General features: G+C 40.5%; 1 protein-coding gene across 1 annotated transcript in view; it reads right to left on the reverse strand.

The window, feature by feature from the left end:
* Positions 1 to 4,934: 4,934 nt before the first annotated feature.
* qdpra (quinoid dihydropteridine reductase a) overlaps positions 4,935 to 18,217 on the reverse strand; it is a 14,451-nt gene continuing 1,168 nt past the window's right edge. The window contains exons 2-7 of the mRNA XM_017474874.3: positions 17,500 to 17,592; positions 15,290 to 15,386; positions 14,370 to 14,510; positions 9,465 to 9,573; positions 8,019 to 8,102; positions 4,935 to 6,471 (exon numbers count right to left, since the gene is read on the reverse strand). Of these exons, the coding sequence (XP_017330363.1) occupies positions 6,369 to 6,471; positions 8,019 to 8,102; positions 9,465 to 9,573; positions 14,370 to 14,510; positions 15,290 to 15,386; positions 17,500 to 17,592 (627 nt within the window). The 3' untranslated portion in view covers positions 4,935 to 6,368. The remainder of the gene's footprint in view (positions 6,472 to 8,018; positions 8,103 to 9,464; positions 9,574 to 14,369; positions 14,511 to 15,289; positions 15,387 to 17,499; positions 17,593 to 18,217) is intronic.

The following is an 18,217-nucleotide window of genomic DNA, read 5'->3' on the forward strand; positions in this document are numbered from 1 at the left end:
TACCACTATCTGTATCTTTATCTGATTAGTGCGCCAAATATTCATATAAGTAAATCTGCATCTGAATTTAAACCCAAAGTGGCCATTGCCTAAATGTGCACGAGGCTTTTTTTTTTTCTAATCCTGCTTGTTTGTACTTGCCTGAGACATTTCCTAATGAATTGAGCTGCTTCTGTTTCTCAAATCATCTTAAATCACCATACCCCTGATCAGGCAGTTACTAAGGATGAATGGATGCTGTAAAAAGCATCGTTCATGTTCAGGTTAATGAACGTGGGCGTTCTTTTGTCCTGCAAGCTTCATATCTGACTGCTCACTGACTTTATTCTGTTCAATCCCATGGAATCTCAGTCCCGATACGTACCTCCGGTCTCCATCAGATGCCGTGCGACCCTTTCTAACAAGCTTTAAAACGAGCACCGGAAAAAGTATCTGTCTAGAACACAATATCTCTTCATAATGAATAATGCCTGTTTTTAAATTAGGGATTCGAGTACATCCTTATATCAGACCAAAGGGAGTGAATGAAACGACGCATCTATGAATGTTTGTGAAAACGTGTTCCATTCTTGGTAGATCTGCCTTTAGATAAATAATGAACCTAAATCCATATGATTAGCTGCAACAAGCTGATACGGAAGCTACGATGGTTTAAGAAAAAATATGTGTAGAGTCAATGGGTGTGTGAGTGTGTATGTGATTGTGCCCTGCGACGGATTAGCACCCAGTCCAGGGTGTACCCCGCTTGTGCCCGATGCTCCCTGGGATAGGCTCCAGGTTCCCCGTGACCCTGAAAAGGATAAGCGGTATAAGATGGATGGATGGATGTATACAGTCACTGAACTATGGATATTTTTTCACATGCTAATCAGTTTTGATACAGTATTTTTTGAGTGCTCGGGTTCGATCTACTGAAATACGTTCCTCTGTCCATATCTGAACCACAGTCCACCAATTGATAACGCCGACCTTAGACAATACTTTGAACACATTTCCCTGTACTGAGAAACGAACGGAAAGCTGACTTATAAAGGAAGAGTTGTTAGGATGTCGGATTATAATCTAAAAACATTCCCAGGAATTAATCCAACGTATCCGTTAAGCTTCGTTTCTTTCCGAGATGGGAAGAATTTATGGTACTGCTTTGCCTGTGAAACTTCATTTTCCGTCTATTGGACACTCTGTCACATCTGTCTCCTCTTCCATTAGAAGTGACCTTTGAGTAAACAAGGTCTGTTGAAATTCTCGTGTGTGGTAATCACACATATGATACAGATGTGCTGGAGAGACATTAGGTTGTAAAAAGGCTGGAGCTTTCCTTTAATCCTTTTCTTCAGGCCTGGAAAACATCTGTCTGTAATGAATCCTTTCTATGTCTTTACACAGTAACAATTTATTGTTCAATCTTGTCATTCATTTTATAAGTAGCTAAGCGAGTTAGCACCAAGCTACAAACAAAAATGGCAGTTCGCTACTTCGAGAACGTAACGTAGCCTACCGTAAATCCTGGAGTATAATGGCTATCGTAAAAACCCTAAAAAAAAAAAAATTGTGATTTTCAAGACTTTCATTGTCCAAGCCTTTTATAGAGTAAAAAGCGAAGCAGGGAGAGAAAAAAAAAAAAAAAAAAAACATACCGTAGTATCATGATCATTTCTGTATTTGTACAGTGCTAATATGCCAATATATGATGAAATATGTACTCTATTATTTGTAGCACAAGCTAATGACCATGCTACAACCCTTCGTACAACCAGTACTTTACCATATTCAATTAGAAAAATCAGAGCAAGCTGATGAAAATGTGTTAATTGCGCTGTATTCCCAAAACACGCTGGGGAAATATTCAGTGAGAGAGATCATTTAACATCCTGGTAATTATTTTGTCAGGTGAAGGTTGTCAGGAAGGCAGCACCATCTAGAGGTAAAGTCCACATTCATAATGCACATCTGCACGTTATAAATCCGTGGACCACCGGACCAGTGCGTCTGCTCATAAACTCACACACACACACACACACACACACACACATGCCTGCAGACAATCACATGTGACTGTTAAATTACAGAGACTTTTATATACACGTATATATATACACTACTATACAGACATAAGTATGTGCACACATGTCACCAGTGGTACACTAACCACTTCCATCTGCCCGCTCTTTATTTATGTGACCGGTTGGTGCACAGACTAAATGGCTTCCACATGTTTTATTGTTAGAGACGGAACCCTAACGACTGCAGGGTGAAAGAGGGCCACGTCTTCAATCTTTCATGGGTGAAAGATGACATGGTGTGTGTGTGTGTGTGTGTGTGTGTGTGTGTGTGTGTGGGTGGGGGGGGGGGGGGGGGGGGGGGGGGGGTTAAAAGAAACCAAAATCTTGTTTAGTGTTACCTCCAGGCACCTCACTGTGTTTTGATTATTAATTTACTGATCACTGATCAGTGGAGGGCGAGATGAACGCAAACGTTTGCATACCCTTTGGACAAAATAAGAAATGAGAAAAGACAAAACAAATAAATTGTCTTGATTGTTGAACCGTTTGATCTTATATATATATATATATATATATATATATATATATATATATATATATATATATAAAATATTCCCAACAATACTCTGCTCTCGTGGATATCAAACAATTGCCAACACAACACAACTTTATATATATAAACAATCTTTGTTAAATATAGCTGTGCAACAATTATTGGCACTCTTTTAGTCAATACTTTGTGCTACCTCGTTTTGCCGAGATAACCGCTCTGAGTCTTCTAGTATAATGCCTGATGAGGTTGGAGAATACATGGCGAGGGATCTGAGAGCGTTCCTCCGTACAGAATCTCTCCAGATCCTTCACATTTCAAGGTCCATGCTGGTGGACTCTCCTCTTCAGTTCACCCCACAGGTTTTCTATGGCGTTCAGGTCAGGGGACTGGGATAGCCATGGCCATCCATGAGAGCATGGACGGTTAAACAATAAAGACTATTTTTTATTTTTCACAGACTTCTTTGCTCATATTTACCAAGGGTGCCAATATTAGTGGAGGGCACCCTTGGTAATTTATAAATTTCAGCAGTTGAGAGTTAAGGGCCTTGCTCAAGGGCCCAGCAGTGGCAGTTTGGTGGTGCTGGAATTTGAACACATGACCTTCTGATCAGTAGTCCAGTTACTGATTATTTAAATAACAACAAATTTGTTTTTTTTTTTTTTTAATTATGAATAATATTATACAAATCTGTTGCTTTTGCTTTTATATTTTGAATTCGTTGTGTTTTTACATGAAATGTCCACGTCATTTTTAATATTTTCTAATGAGACTTTTGAGTAAATTGTAAAATGGAGCTGCATGTGCCTTTACTTCAAGCCAGAAATTTTGGGGGGTGCAAAGTTTTGCACTCAACTCTAGTAACAAAGGTCGTTAATGACAATCAGGGTTCAGTTTAGCTGATTTGCTGTTAGATTGGCTATTAAACATCTGTTCAAACAATACAATTGTGCTTAACCATATTGACTTAAATTACAGTGCTGTGAAAAAGTATTTGCCCCATCCTGATTTCTTCTGTTTTTGTGTATATCTCATAATAAATACTTTTAGATCTTCAAATCAAACACCGCATAAAGACAACCCGAGTAAACACACAATACAGTTTTTTATGTTATCCAAGACCTATCACCCATGTGAAAAAATATTTGCCCCCTTAAACTTAAAATCTGGTTGCGCCACCTTTACCAGCAATAACTGCAACCAATAAAACTGCACTGTGTGTTTACTCGGGTTGCCTTTATGTTGTATTTCGTTTGAAGATCTAAAAGTATTTATTATGAGATATACCAAGAAGAAATCAGCAAAACTGAACCCTGACTGTCATTAACGACCTTTGTTACTCCTGCTTGGTTGGAATGAAAACCTGCAACCACACCGGCCCTTTGTGGATAAGATTGTACACCCCTGCTTTACATGAATCTTTTTGTTATAAGATTAGATTAACTAGCTTAACGATGGCACTGGATGCACGTATATGAAGACTTAGCCTTATGTTTCTGGAAGAGATTTTGAGATACATTCACTTCATAGCTCCAGTGAAAACTACATGTTGGATGCCAACGATGCGTTGTCTAATCGACTACATGTGAGGTGAGTGGAAAAGTGTGTAAACTGGATATTTCCTTTAACAAGCGTTAGCATGTCTTTCCCAACTTTGAAGCCGTTTCATTGAAACGTACTAGATTTCCACGTAAACCTACGGTAGCCTTGCCGTCTCACAGCTCCAGAGCTCCCAATCCATCCATAGTGTCTGTGTGGGTTTCTTCGGTTCCTCTGACCTCCCAGAAACATACTAGTAGGTGTATTGGGATTTCAAATTGCTATGGATGATACGGTGTAATGTGTATGTGTGTACATGTACATGATGTCCTGTAATAAACTAGCATATCTTCTAGAGTGTATTCCTGCCTTGCGCTCAGTGTTCCTGGGATAGATAGTCTCCAGATCCACCAGGACCCTGAACTGGATAAAGTGCTCCCTGAAGATAAATGATGTGATTAAGTGGAAAAAACTGTGTATATTTGTTTTTCACCAAACTTTGCCTTTAACTCGGTATACGAAGCTGAAGAAAACATCAAGATTCAAGTTCCTTGAACACTGTTTGGAATGTGAATATTTGAAAAGTTCTTTCTATGCTGTAACATATATATATATATATATATACACACATATACCCATATACACACACACACTGTGTCTAATAGAAGTTTCCAGAAACCAGTAGTGCACCCAGACTTTTGACTGGTAGTGTAATATTGCGCAGTGTGTCCATAAGGAGCACTAACAAAGATGAATGAACACACACACACACGCTCTCATATGTGTAATATTTGAATAGGATTGTGGTGTTGATACAAAAAGACTCCAAAACCAAGCAGTGGATTATGGGAAATGTTTTACTGCTTAACACTGGCCCATACACAGTATCACTCTAACACACAGCCATAAAGCACGGGAAAGATTTTGATGGATGGTGTTTACCTGTAAACTTTTTCATCTGTATTCTACTCTCAAACACACACACACACACACACACACACACCCCAGCAGGGTAAGGTCACTTGTTTGAAAAGCTGCATTGTACATTTGGATTAACTGCTGAGCATTTTACTGCTTTAGAGAATAAAGAGATGACTGAAAGCTCACTGGACTCTTCTATTATGTTCCATCTTAAGACAGTCAGTAAACAATGTCTAATTTGCTACAAGGGAATAAAACACTTCGGGGCGTATTAACACAAAGTTGATTATTTCCCAATAAGAACATGTCCTGAGGTGTTTTATTCCTCTTAAACCGCAGCAACTTGCCAATGATTACAATTTCTAACATGGACGACGGAGGTCATAAAGTACTCTTTATCCATTCATAGCTACGTATGTAAGGTTGTGGAACGTCCCTGAAAAAAGAAACAAGTTAGTTCCTGTTATCACTTACACTAAGCTACATTATAGCTACGCTATATGTTAGGTTATAACAGCTCTTGAAGATAATAAGACCAAAACGAGGCATGTTACTGAGCGACCGGAAAGAATACACTCCGCTCCCGTGGTGGAAAACTGACTGATACAAAGCTCTGACACTGGAGACTCCTTCCATACATGTAAATTGTTTCGAACGTCTCCTTAGACAAAAATGATTTGCTTTGACTTTGTTAACTACCAACACATTAACAAAACAAAACAATTTGTTCACTATAAGTCGTCCATACAGATTCCTGTGAATGAGCTGTTACTATAGAAACGGAAACATATAAGGACGAGCACGTGAATACCGACCTGCGATATGAATTGCAGCCGGAACTACGCTCCGAATGAACCTTCTGTTTGCGAATTCAGCAGTGCTGAGGTATAATATTCTTTAAGCCAGTGGTCACCAACCTCATTCCTGAGGACATACCTTCTTTAAGACTTTAGCACCAACCGTAACTGTGACCATCTAATCATTGCCTTAAGAAGTGCATTAGAGGTGGATTAGATTTTGGTTGGAGATGCAACCTGCAGGAAGGTAGATCTCTAGGAAGAGGGTTGGTGAGCACTGCTTTAAGCTGTCTAAGAAGAAACATTAAACATGATGTAAATAAAAATACAGGCTATGGGTTTAATCAATGATCAAACCATAGTAAGGAATTGTGGGTAGTGTAAAATGTCAACAGGTGGCACTGTGTTCAATACTATAAGGCTGAATGTCTTCTCTCTTCACAATTATTATTATTTTTTTTTTTCCCCCCTTATATTTCTTTTATGCAGCTGAATACTAAATGTTTGCTTCATCCAACCCTCTTTCCTTCTACTCCTCTTCTCGTCTCCTGATTTTTATTGAACCGGCGTGGCCTCTGTCTTTCCTCCTGACGTCACCAGCTGGATCAGACTGCCTGAGGCTGGCCGCTCTGACCCAGTGGCCCAGCTGTAGAACATTCTGGAAAAAGAGATAGAGCAGTGAAAATGACAGCAGGAATGAGAACGGGGGCAGGATAACGAGAGACATGAGAGAGACAGAGAGAGAGAGACATGATGAAAACTGGTATCACAAGCCCACGTAGAAGATTCCAGAAAGAAGAGAAAAGCCTCAGCTCTCAGTTATTATGTTTGTTTGAATTAACTAAGACCCCGCCCCCGATCGCAGAGCCGATTTCTATTCCTCCATGTCTCCTGCTTGCTCGCTAATCTCTGGAGCTCTGGCTCCTCCTGTGAGATTAGACGTTTCATCGAATCCACATCTAAATCTTCCAACGTAACACAGTGGGTCAGCCTTGTGTGAGTTCCTCAGTACGCATGACTGAGATTACATTAGTAACTGTCTGCTCTATACATCACGGCCCTCGCGAGAAGCCAAAAATACACTATGTGGCCAAAAGGATGTGGACACCTGACCAGTGAACATTCCACACCAAAACCATGGGCAGTAAACTCGAGTTGGTCTCGTTTTTGCTCTTAGAACAGCCTCCAATCAGGCTTTCCAAAAGATTTTGGAGCGTGGCTCTGGGAATTGGTGTTCATTCAGCCACAAGGGCATTACTGAGCTCAGGAAATGGAGTCTGGAGTGATGTTCATCCCAAAGGTGTTCAGTGGAGTTGAGGTCAGGGATCTCAACAGGACACTCGAGTTCTTCAACTCCAACCTTAGCAAACCATGTCTTCATGGAGCTCGCGTTGTGCACAGGGGCATTGTCATGCTGGAACAGGTTTGAGCCTCTTAGGGAAATCCCAGTGAAAGGAAATCTTAATGTTAGAAGACGTTCTAGACAATCGTGTGTTAACAAATTTGTGGCAACAGTTTGGGGAAGACACGTGGGTGCTATGGTCAGCTGTGCGTGCACAGGTCATATAGCCCATAAAATACAGTAAATGCAGCCATACGCACTGACTACATCTGATTCGAATATATTTTACAATATGTCCAAGAATTCTTTCAGGCAACTTGTATCTTTTATTTCATTCTTATCTAAGTCTAATGTGGTGTTGTTATATCACAATAACACCATAAAACCATGAAAAAAAGGGTAGGCACCTGTCGTGATCTGAAAAACATGTTTATTAGCTTTCCTGACAGACTTGCATCTTCTTGTCTTGAAATGCACACGACTTTTATGGAATACATTGAGCTATAATTTGCTTTGAATGACATGGTAGGCTTGTATATGGTATATTCAATATTGGATGAGTTAAAGGTGAATTGCCATTTTTTTGTTGCTATGTGATATACTAATTTAGTAATTTATAACCTGGCAACCCCAAAAGTGTTTTCCTTTACTGATCTGAACGGAAGCTTTTCAAAACCACCAGCATGTTTACTCTGTAAACATTCGGTCTCTGGAGGAACATCGCTGCCATCTTGTGGCCAAATCCATCCGTTTTACCATCGATTGAATGAGCGAATGGATTTAGGTGGATTTATATTGATCCATCCATCCATCCATCCAATTTTTTCTTACAGTAATTACTAATGCACACTTTAAACACTCACTCTGCTATGTATTCCATTGGTGTCCAGCTGCTGAAGTCTGCATCAGGCATGAATTTCCTGTTCATTGGAGTATCCAAGGTAACCCTGGAACATGACATCGTAACGGGGTTATCTCAGAAAATCTCTGGAACGACAGCACAGGAGACAGCAACGAGAGGAGCGACACGCCATTTAAAGCTATGCTCATGACTAACACCAAAGGTGTGGAAACAAGCTTATTTCTGATCGATTTCATATCACGATATGGAACGTATTTCCAGACCTGTAATAATCCGAAAACTCACCATGGAAGAACACGTGATCCACAATTTTGCAATGACTCTCACTAGTATTTATTTATTTATTTATTTAATTTCATTTCAGGTTTCTAATCATGATAGGCATTTTTTTTTTCCCCCAGCCCCAGAAAGTTCCTTAGCCCTTCCCCTTTTCCTTAAAAGGCAACTCACATGGTGTTCATAATTACAACAGAAGAATCTGGGTTTGGTTGGAAGAAAGGATAAGGCTTAAATGTTTTTGTTGGAATTTCAATTTGCATCACAGGCAGCAGACAGCGAGAGAGAGGAGGTTCATTGACTTTGCCGTCGCTTCGGAGACAGAACGTCAACATCATTTGAGCTGCCTGTGCGACTTGACGCAATAAAGTAGGACGTCATGAACGTCCTAAAAATAACCGAGTGGTTATTTTTAATAATACCATGGTCTGTCCGAATACTCGATTCTGATTGGCTGGAAAGTGTGCATTCAAACCATGTATACCACGGTCAGTTTAATCACCGTTCTAAATGAATGCGCTGCCTATAAACAACCGTAACCACAGTAACATACACTGAAACTCACAGCTTCATTATTACTAGACAGACGCCATTATTCTCTCTCTCTGGGTGGAACTCTAGATCTAACGACCCGTATATAAAATAACGAACGAAAATGAACTGTTATCTTGATCTTTTCAGTCAATTTTTGCGCTGCAAACAATCAATGACAGATTTAACTCATCAGTGCTGGCACGTGACTATGGTATAGGTGGGATAATCCACGGCTCGTTTGTATTTTCGGGGCATACAGTGCCCAGATCAATGCAAACTAATTACAGGAACTAAAGCTAAGCTTCAGAGGCAGTGAAGACAACACAATCATTTGGATATATATTACTCAAGAGTGACGTATTCTTCTTTGGTGTCATTTAAAAACTATATTAGTCTCTCACGACCATGTTTTGCTAAAGGACTCTAAATAAATCTAAGGTCTGGTAAGCCGAAAAGTCTGAATTCCTCAGCTGTCTCATTATTCATGGCGCCTCTTTAAGGAGGTAGAGGAAAAATGCTGAGGCATGCAGCCTTTGATGAACAGATGTGTAGTTCAGGTTAGGACTAAGAGCAGCAAAAGCAGATTTGTGCTTATAAAAGATAGATAGACAGAGAGAGATAGAAGAAGAGCGCTTACGGGAGGATGGCCACGGCTACAGTGCCTGCAGGAAGCCCGCTGTTCTGTCCAGCCAGACTTTCGCACAGCTGATGCACTGCTGCCTTCGCCATGCCATAACCCACCATACCTACAGATAGAGAGAGAGACAGAGAGAGAGAAGGCAACTTCAAGAAAATGGAGAGAATATCATCGTCACTGGCACAAGCATTAAAATTAAATAAATTAATAAATACAATATTATATAATTTGATATTAATTTTATGCCCAAGGGCCTATTCAAATGGCCTAGGTCCAACTGTATTTCCCACGTTATGGAAATGCCAGAAATGTATGTAAATATACATAAATATGCAAATTAAGATACATAAATATGCACAATCCGCCACATCCTTGGGACATCTTGCTGTCCCAAATAGTTAGTCGGCTAGTTAACCTGCTATTTATTCGCTTAGCCTTAAATGTTGTGTTAGGCTGTACGATTTTCATTAAGATAATGCTGTCAGTGACAAAAAAAGAACAAATTATGAAATAACTCCTTGTTTTTGATTTGTCAGAATGCTTTTGAGTTAACATTTGTGGCCATTCTATTCATGTTTGGTCTGACCATTGCATTTGCTAGTAAAAACACTGTTATACGCTACTTAATAGTAACTAACGACCCGTCTTTCGGATGAGACGTTAAAGCGAGGTCCTGACTCTCTGTGGTCATTAAAAATCTGTGTAGTATAACCGCGGAGTCCTGGTGAAATTCCCCCATTCGCCCTTATCTATCATGGTCCCCGAATAATCTCCATCCCTGAACTGGCTACATATCTAGTAACAGCCTAGATATTTGATATTTTCCAGAGCCATATCTCCCTGCAGTTCTCACTTGGTTTCCCACTGAAACTAAGCAGGGTTGAGTGTGGCCAGTACCTGGATGGATGGGAGACCTCCTGGGGAAAGCTGAGGTTGCTGGTGGAAATTTTATTAGCAGGGCCAGCAGGGGGTGCTCACCCTGTGGTCTGTGTGGGGCCGAATGCACCAGTATAGTGACTGGGACACTATACTGTAAAAACAGCATTGTCTTTTGGATGAGATGTTAAACTGAGGTCCTGACTCTCTGTGGTCATTACAAAACGCAGACACTTACGGTAAAAGAGTAGGGGTATAACCCCGGTGTCCTGGCAAAATTCCCCCATTGGCCCTTCTCTATCACGGCCCCCTAATAATCCCCATCTCTGAATAAGCTACATCACTCTCTCCTCTCCATTAATAGCTGGTGTATGGTGGGCGTTCTGGCGCACTCTGACTGCCGTCGATTCATCCCGGTGGATGCTACACACTAGTGGTGGTTAAGAAGATTCCATATGCTAGATTTCCATGTCTCAATCCTTGTTTTCCAACTGCTCCTAGTTTCAAGCCTCTAACTCTAGTGCCTAAGATTTCTGAACTAGTTGCAACGGCTCAGCGGTTAATGCTTTGGGTTACAAAGCAAAAGGGTGTTCAAATCCCAGTCCTACCAAACTGTCATGGCTCGGCCCTTGAGCAAAACCCATAATGAGATTCACAATATTGACATACTAGCATTAGTTTTTAACAAAGTGAATCAGCCCTAACCCTTTCCCTTTAAATTTGTGATTAGACAGGTAACAGACGGTTTAAAAAAATTATACCCTGCACCTTTAAGGGTATGGATTTATGGCAACATTGTCTTCCTTTGCTCAGATCTAAGTGATATTAGAATATATTGGTAATACCAACATTTTGGCTGTAACAATGCAAACTTTCCTATTTGGCACGACTGAGCATCTACAGAATCTACAGCAACCAGAAGCTGTTTTTTCACTGTCTGTAGGGATGTGGTGAAAGGCACAACACACATCTGTACTTCGTACACAAACATCTGGCTCGTACACTGCTCTGCACTGGAGTGGCGATATCTCCCAGCCATAAACACTGATAAGAGATTAGACTTGAACTTTGGATTGTGATTTCGAACTCTTCTCTGTCCAACATGAAGCTCGCTCACCATTCTAATCTTCTGAAAAGACTAAACCTTGTTGCAGACCCTGCCCCCTCTCCACATGTTTGGAGCTTTGGCATCTGGAACCAATAACCAACTTTATGAGACCGTGAGCGCTTCTTTAAAGAACAACAATATTACTCGAACCCCAAAATGAAGCCCAGACATGCCAAAATGTCTTATGGAGAATGAGCCAATGAGAATGAGGGGTGTATAGCTGCTTCCCCACTGCTAAAGCGAGGAACTTCTGTTTTTTGCGACCTTCGACCTGAAAATGTTAACTCCAGGATAAAAATCAAAGTGTGCTCACATGCTCTACAACTGGAGCTTAGGCTTAAATTCTTTAAATGCTTTAAATGATTTAATCTGCCATCTAACAAGAAATGATTTCAAAGTTTCTTCAACATAAGCACCATTAAGACACCATTACGACATTCTTATTTCCTCTCAATTATGTAAAGATTTGACTCAGAATAACCGAGAGTATCTGTGAAATGTTAGTGTGCTAGCATGCTGAGAGTTGACATGTCTGTCAGGAACATTTGCTTTTTAACTCAATCGTTTCATGCCACAGATCAAATACTGAAAACGGAGAATCCCATCATGTCCTATCAAAGCAGCACTCTTAGCTGCGGGGCATGCCCTGTTTCTGGCACTGCTGTGTGGATGTGAGATGGAGAGCAGAGAGACAGGTAGAAGAGAGAGACCATATGTGCTGAGTTAAAATGCTGAGTCATGTCTCCACCCAGCTGTGCAGCCAATCACTGCTGCCGATTCAGAGCAGTGTGCTGATGAGGGGGTACGAGGGGGATGCAGGATTAAGGGCAATATTCTGGTAGACTGTGTATTTCTGAGAAGTGTACTGATGAGAGGGCTTTAATTAAACTTGAGTGGGGTGTATGATAAGGTGTGATAAGGTGGTCTTGGGTAGGGTGTATGTTAAGCTGAACTTGGGTAGGGTGTATGATAGGGTGGTCTTGTTAGGGTGTATGATAAGGTGGTCTTGGGTAGGGTGTAAGATAAGGTGGTCTTGGGTAGGGTGTATGATAAGGTGGTCTTGGGTACGGTGTATGATAAGGTGGTCTTGGGTAGGGTGTATGATAAGGTGGTCTTGGGTAGGGTGTATGATAAGGTGGTCTTGTTAGGGTGTATGATAAGGTGGTCTTGGGTAGGGTGTATGATAAGGTGGTCTTGGGTACGGTGTATGATAAGGTGGTCTTGGGTACGGTGTATGATAAGGTGGTCTTGGGCAGGGTGCATGTTAAGGCGGTCTTGGGTAGGGTGTATGATAAGGTGGTCTTGGGTACGGTGTAAGATAAGGTGGTCTTGGGTAGGGTGTATGATAAGGTGGTCTTGGGCAGGGTGCATGTTAAGGTGGACTTGGGTAGGGTGTATGATAAGGTGGTCTTGTTAGGGTGTATGATAAGGTGGTCTTGGGTAGGGTGTATGTTAAGGTGGTCTTGGGTACGGTGTATGATAAGGTGGTCTTGGTTCCGGTGTATGATAAGGTGGTCTTGTTAGGGTGTATGATAAGGTGGTCTTGGGTACGGTGTAAGATAAGGTGGACTTGGGTAGGGTGTATGATAAGGTGGTCTTGGGTAGGGTGTATGATAAGGTGGTCTTAGGTACCGTGTATGTTAAGGTGGTCTTGGGTAGGGTGTAGGATAAGGTGGTTTTGGTATGGTGTATGTTCAGGTGGTCTTGTTAGGGTGTGTGGTAAGGTAATCTTGGGTAGGATGCATGATAAGGTGGTCTTGGCTAGGATGTAAGGGTAAGGTGGTTTTGGTACAGTGTACGATAAGCTGATGAGGGGTTATTGTTGTCGGCATTGTATAGGGTGCATATTTCAGTGAATCTGTTTTTATTTTGCATGCATGTTTCAGGTTAATTTTATTAGGTGACAGATAAAAGTTTTAATAAGGGGGCATGTCTTCTAATATGGGAATTTTGGAGAGGTTTAGGGAAGGGTTCATAATAAATATAGCGGATTTCAGAAAGGGTGCGTGTTTCAGGTTAACGTTCTGATGTGGGGATTTGGGGTAGGGTGCATTTTTCAGGTTAAAGTGCTGATGTGGGGATTTTGGGTGGGGTGCATGTTTTAGCTTAACATGCTGATGTGGGGATTTTGCCGCGTGCAGGCAGTAAGGCCTATTGTGTTCAGCCAATCATATGACATGTGCTTTAATCTGGGTCTTTAAGAGATTTAAGGTCATGTGGGTGAAATTTAAAGGCACAGAGTAACATAAGCATCTCACATACTAAATTTGAGCTTTTGTATGCATTAATTGCATATGCATTAAATTAATCACTTTAGTCAAGATGAGACAAAAATATTGGTTCACCTTGAACGTATGCACACACAAACACTACAAATAAAACTTTAAGAGGGCATTTTCTGACTATAACTGCTAAAGCATATAGTAAATACCAATTAAGTCCTTGACTGCCTGTGATGCTACTAAGTAGTACAATAAAATAAAATCGCAGCAGATCAGGAGTACTCTGGTCTGTTCTATGAAAGTGATATCTGTCATATTGGTTTAAAGTACACTCTATATACATTTCGCTCTAATTGAGTTGTGAGGGTCACATGGGTATCTCTCAGATATCAGTCTCAATTAAGTCATATTCATAATCTAGTTTATTTTAAAAAGTCCAGGCTGTAATTTTAAAATTGATTCTATACCTGTGATTCTACACTACTAGACACTTCTACCAGAGCGGTCTCCACATGTCTAAACCTTTACAAAGTCACTGCATCGTTAAATTCTTGCTATTTCTACGTAGTCACACATGATAGGTGTGGAAACTAAGCGATGTCTTCAAACAACAAGCAGTTTATGAAAACTTCAACTGGCCTTGTATTATTAGGATTTAATATAAGAGATTTAATCAGGTATGATTTTCGATACGAGCACCTGGAGTTCCGCTGAGTGAAGCCTTGGCTCCGGTCAGCGTGAGCAACCCTCCAGGCTTGAGGTGCTGAGACGCCAGATAGGTGGAGATGGTGGACGTCCAGACACTCTGTTTCCACATCAAATCGCTGTTCTTAAACACGTCTGCAAAGATAGAAAATGAGAGCGAGTGAGATAGAGTAGAGGATAAGCGGTATAGAAGATGGATGGACGGATGGAGATAGAGTAGGAGGCGAAAGCCAGATCGATACTAAACAGGTTTTATCAACATGAAATATCACGTGCGTGTCTAAGTTACACTAGCGGGTACTTTATGTGAAAATTGATGTCTAAATTAGAGATGACACAATCTAATTTCAAATATATCATCGTCAGGATGAAATCGGCAGAGAATATTGGCTTTCTGTAATAGATGAACACGCTATGGTAATATGCTCTTTATTTTATACAGGGACATTTTGTTTTGTTTTGTATTGTTCATGAATGATGAGTAAATATTACACTGGAATTAAAAAAAAAGCCGTGGTTTTGTTTAAGTCGCGTTGATGGTTATGTCTTTTTTAAAGTCACGTGTTTGAGTACGATCATTTTACGGCCATCTTAAGTGAAGTGCTTCAGTTAAACTGGCTATTTTAAAACTTAGGAATAAAAACACACGTCAGATTGGTGTCGGTAAAAAAAAAAAAAAAAAAAGCAGAAGAAGAAAAGAACAGAAAAGAAAAATCGTGCCATCTCTAGTGAGAATCTCAAAAAGGTCCTTATTACATTCAGGTCAATATACATAAATTGCTTTTCTTGTTAATATTTTGGTATTTTTTAAGAAATCTAAAGCCCCGGACATCATTTGCTTGGGACATCGTTTTAACAGGTGTGTAGTTATGTACAGTATGATCATTCAAATACACATAATACTCATTCTGGACCTTTGGAGGCACAGTTTCCCCCGGCCCATCCTCCAGCCACACACACGATGGCGTCCACTTTCTGGTCTCCCAGCAACCGAGCCACGTCTGATGTCACCTACAAAAAAAAAAACAAAAAAAAAAAAAACACAGCACATCTGATCAAAACCAGTCAGACTTTGTGTGTTCAAGATCCATTTATTATGCATGAGTCAACAATCAATTGTATGATATAACACACAATATTCTAATCATGGTCATTTTGGCACAAAACAGTTCATTTACTACGTTTACTGGATGTTGGTCATAAAACATTTATTAAGGTAACATATAAAACATTGTAAGGTAATGGTCAGGAGTGTAACCACCATAGCTCCATTAAGATACCATAGTTAAATATGTAATAACTGATGAATAAAACACAGCAGGGTATGCTGTTATAGGAAAATAATCAACGGTGGGGTGATGTGATGCGGGCTGACACGAAGTTTGACAGCGTTGGGGAATTAGGAGTGTTTAAGTTCAGCTGTTTTTAAAGACACTAAATGAGAATGTTTGTGGACACGTGACCATCACACCCATATGTCCTTGAAACTTCCCATTCCAGTAACCGCCACTCTTCTGGGAAGGCTTTCCACTAGATTTTGGTGTGTGGCTGTGCTCATTCAGCCACAAGAGCATTAGTGAGGTCATTGGTGAGGGATTTGTGTTGTGTGAGGAAGCCTGGGATGTAGTCAATTCATCCCAAAGGTGTTCAGCGAGGGCTCTGTGCAGGACACTCGAGTTCTTCCACACCGACCTTGGCAAACCAGGTCTTCATAGAGCGCTAGAGATTTGTGCACAGGAGCAGCTCGGGGTTCAGTGTCTTGCCCAAGGACACTTCGGTATGTGGAGTCACGTGTGCCGGGAATCAAACCGCCAACCCTACGACTAGTGGACAATCCGCTCTACCACCTGAGCCACATCCACCCACGTGTCAGTAGAAAAATCCAACTCTGAGCCACATCCACCCACGTGTCAGTACAAAAATCCAACTCTGAGCCCTGCCAAGATCCATTTAATTGAAATTTCTGCTTGATCATAACACAATACAAACCTTCTGATAATAGCTTTTAACCATGACATAAATTTGTGCAGTTATCGAGGTTTTAATATCAACACATGCTTATTACAATCCGTTCCAACCAACAGGCTTGATTCGCTGTCTTGGGTATAAACAATGACATATCAGTTTACCAGGCAAACAAGAGAGGCAAATCTGTTTGCACGGATTAACAAGGACGTCATTGTGTGTCCTCCATCCAGTCTCATTATATAAGGGTGTGAATGATGTCGATGGCAGACACAATAGATTGGATGATGAGAAAGGATAGGGCTCACTGGATGTCAATACGCGGCTGTGTGAGGAAATTGCCTCGGCTGTACGGATATGGAAAATAAATGGCGTTTCCTTGGTAGCGGCTGTGTAATAAGCCATTTACGTCGGAACAGATGGGATAAAGGCAGATGATGTTCTCCTCCCACCGAGGCTAAGGCCAGGAATTCATTTCAGAGGTTTAAAATGTTCAGAATTTACAACAAAGTTATTTGTTTTTGGGTGAATGTAGCGTTATAAAACATTCTTAATGTCAATTACAGTTTCACCCATAGTATGAAACGGTACGCAGAGTGACGAGATTTTTTCATGTGTGTGCTGACACCGGAGACTGCTTCTTCCATCATCTCGCATGTTAAATAAACATCGCCTTAACATCGCAGTTAGGATACATTTTTATTTTATCGTTGCACATTCTTTGCACCAGTCCCTGTAGATGAACTGTTACCATAGAAACCGTAACATATTAGAACGAGTGCATTAATATAAACCTGCGATTCGCCTTGTAGACAGAACCAATCGGATTCGAGCGTTCAACATCGCTTTATAATGCATGTGAACTAGTGCGTAGTGTGCCATTTGACAAGCAGCTTAAGCTTTCATAGCTTTACTGAAATAACAAAAGAATGGTATTTCATTAAAAAAAAAAAAAAAACAGACAGGTGGCTTTCTGATGGTTTACAAATGATGCAATCTGATTGGCTGTGGTGGTAACATGTAGTGTGACCGTCTGATCAGCCTTTCAGTCCATATTCACGACTTCTTTTTCTCTTCCGAGAATAAACCGGTACCTTTTATGGACACGATTTTTTTTTTTCCATCTGTCCAAATTCCTCATCCTCATCTTAATACTTACCTGCTCCGCATGCTCGCAGAAACTGTCGCAGATCTTTGCGAGCACATTCACATCTGCTTCTTCATTAGCAGCAATGTCGATACTGGCCACCCACTGCAACATAACACAAAGAAAATTCACTTATTACAGCTAAGGTCATAAGTTTACATACGCCTTGCAGAATTTGCAAAATGTTAATAATAATAATAATAATAATAATAATAATAATAAAAAAGAAGGATAATAAAAATTGCATTGTGTTTTTTTTATGTAGTGCTGACCTGAATGAACCATTTCACATAACAGATGTTTAAATATAGTCCACAAGACACAATAATAAACGAATTCACACAAATGAACCAGATCAAAAGTTTACACACGCTCGATTCTTAATCCCGTGTGTCGTTACCTGGATGTGTTTATGTTTTGTGAGAGTTCTTCACGAGTCCATTGTTTGTCCTGAGCAGTTAAACTGCCCACTGTTCTTCAGAAAAATCCTCCAGGTCCGGCACATTCTTCACTTTTCCAGCATCTTCTACATATTTGACTCATTTCCTTTTAACAGCGGCTATATGATGTCGAGATCCATCTTTTCACACCGAGGACAACAAAACGTGCAAACGTTCACTGATGCTCGAGAAGGCAACACGATACATTTAGAGCCGGAGGGGGATGTAAACTTTTGAACAGGATGATCGGTGTAAAGACACTTTTGTACAAAGATGTAGTAATACCATTT

Source organism: Ictalurus punctatus, chromosome 8 (assembly GCF_001660625.3).
Source record: "Ictalurus punctatus breed USDA103 chromosome 8, Coco_2.0, whole genome shotgun sequence".
Classification (NCBI taxonomy): Eukaryota; Metazoa; Chordata; class Actinopteri; order Siluriformes; family Ictaluridae; genus Ictalurus; species Ictalurus punctatus.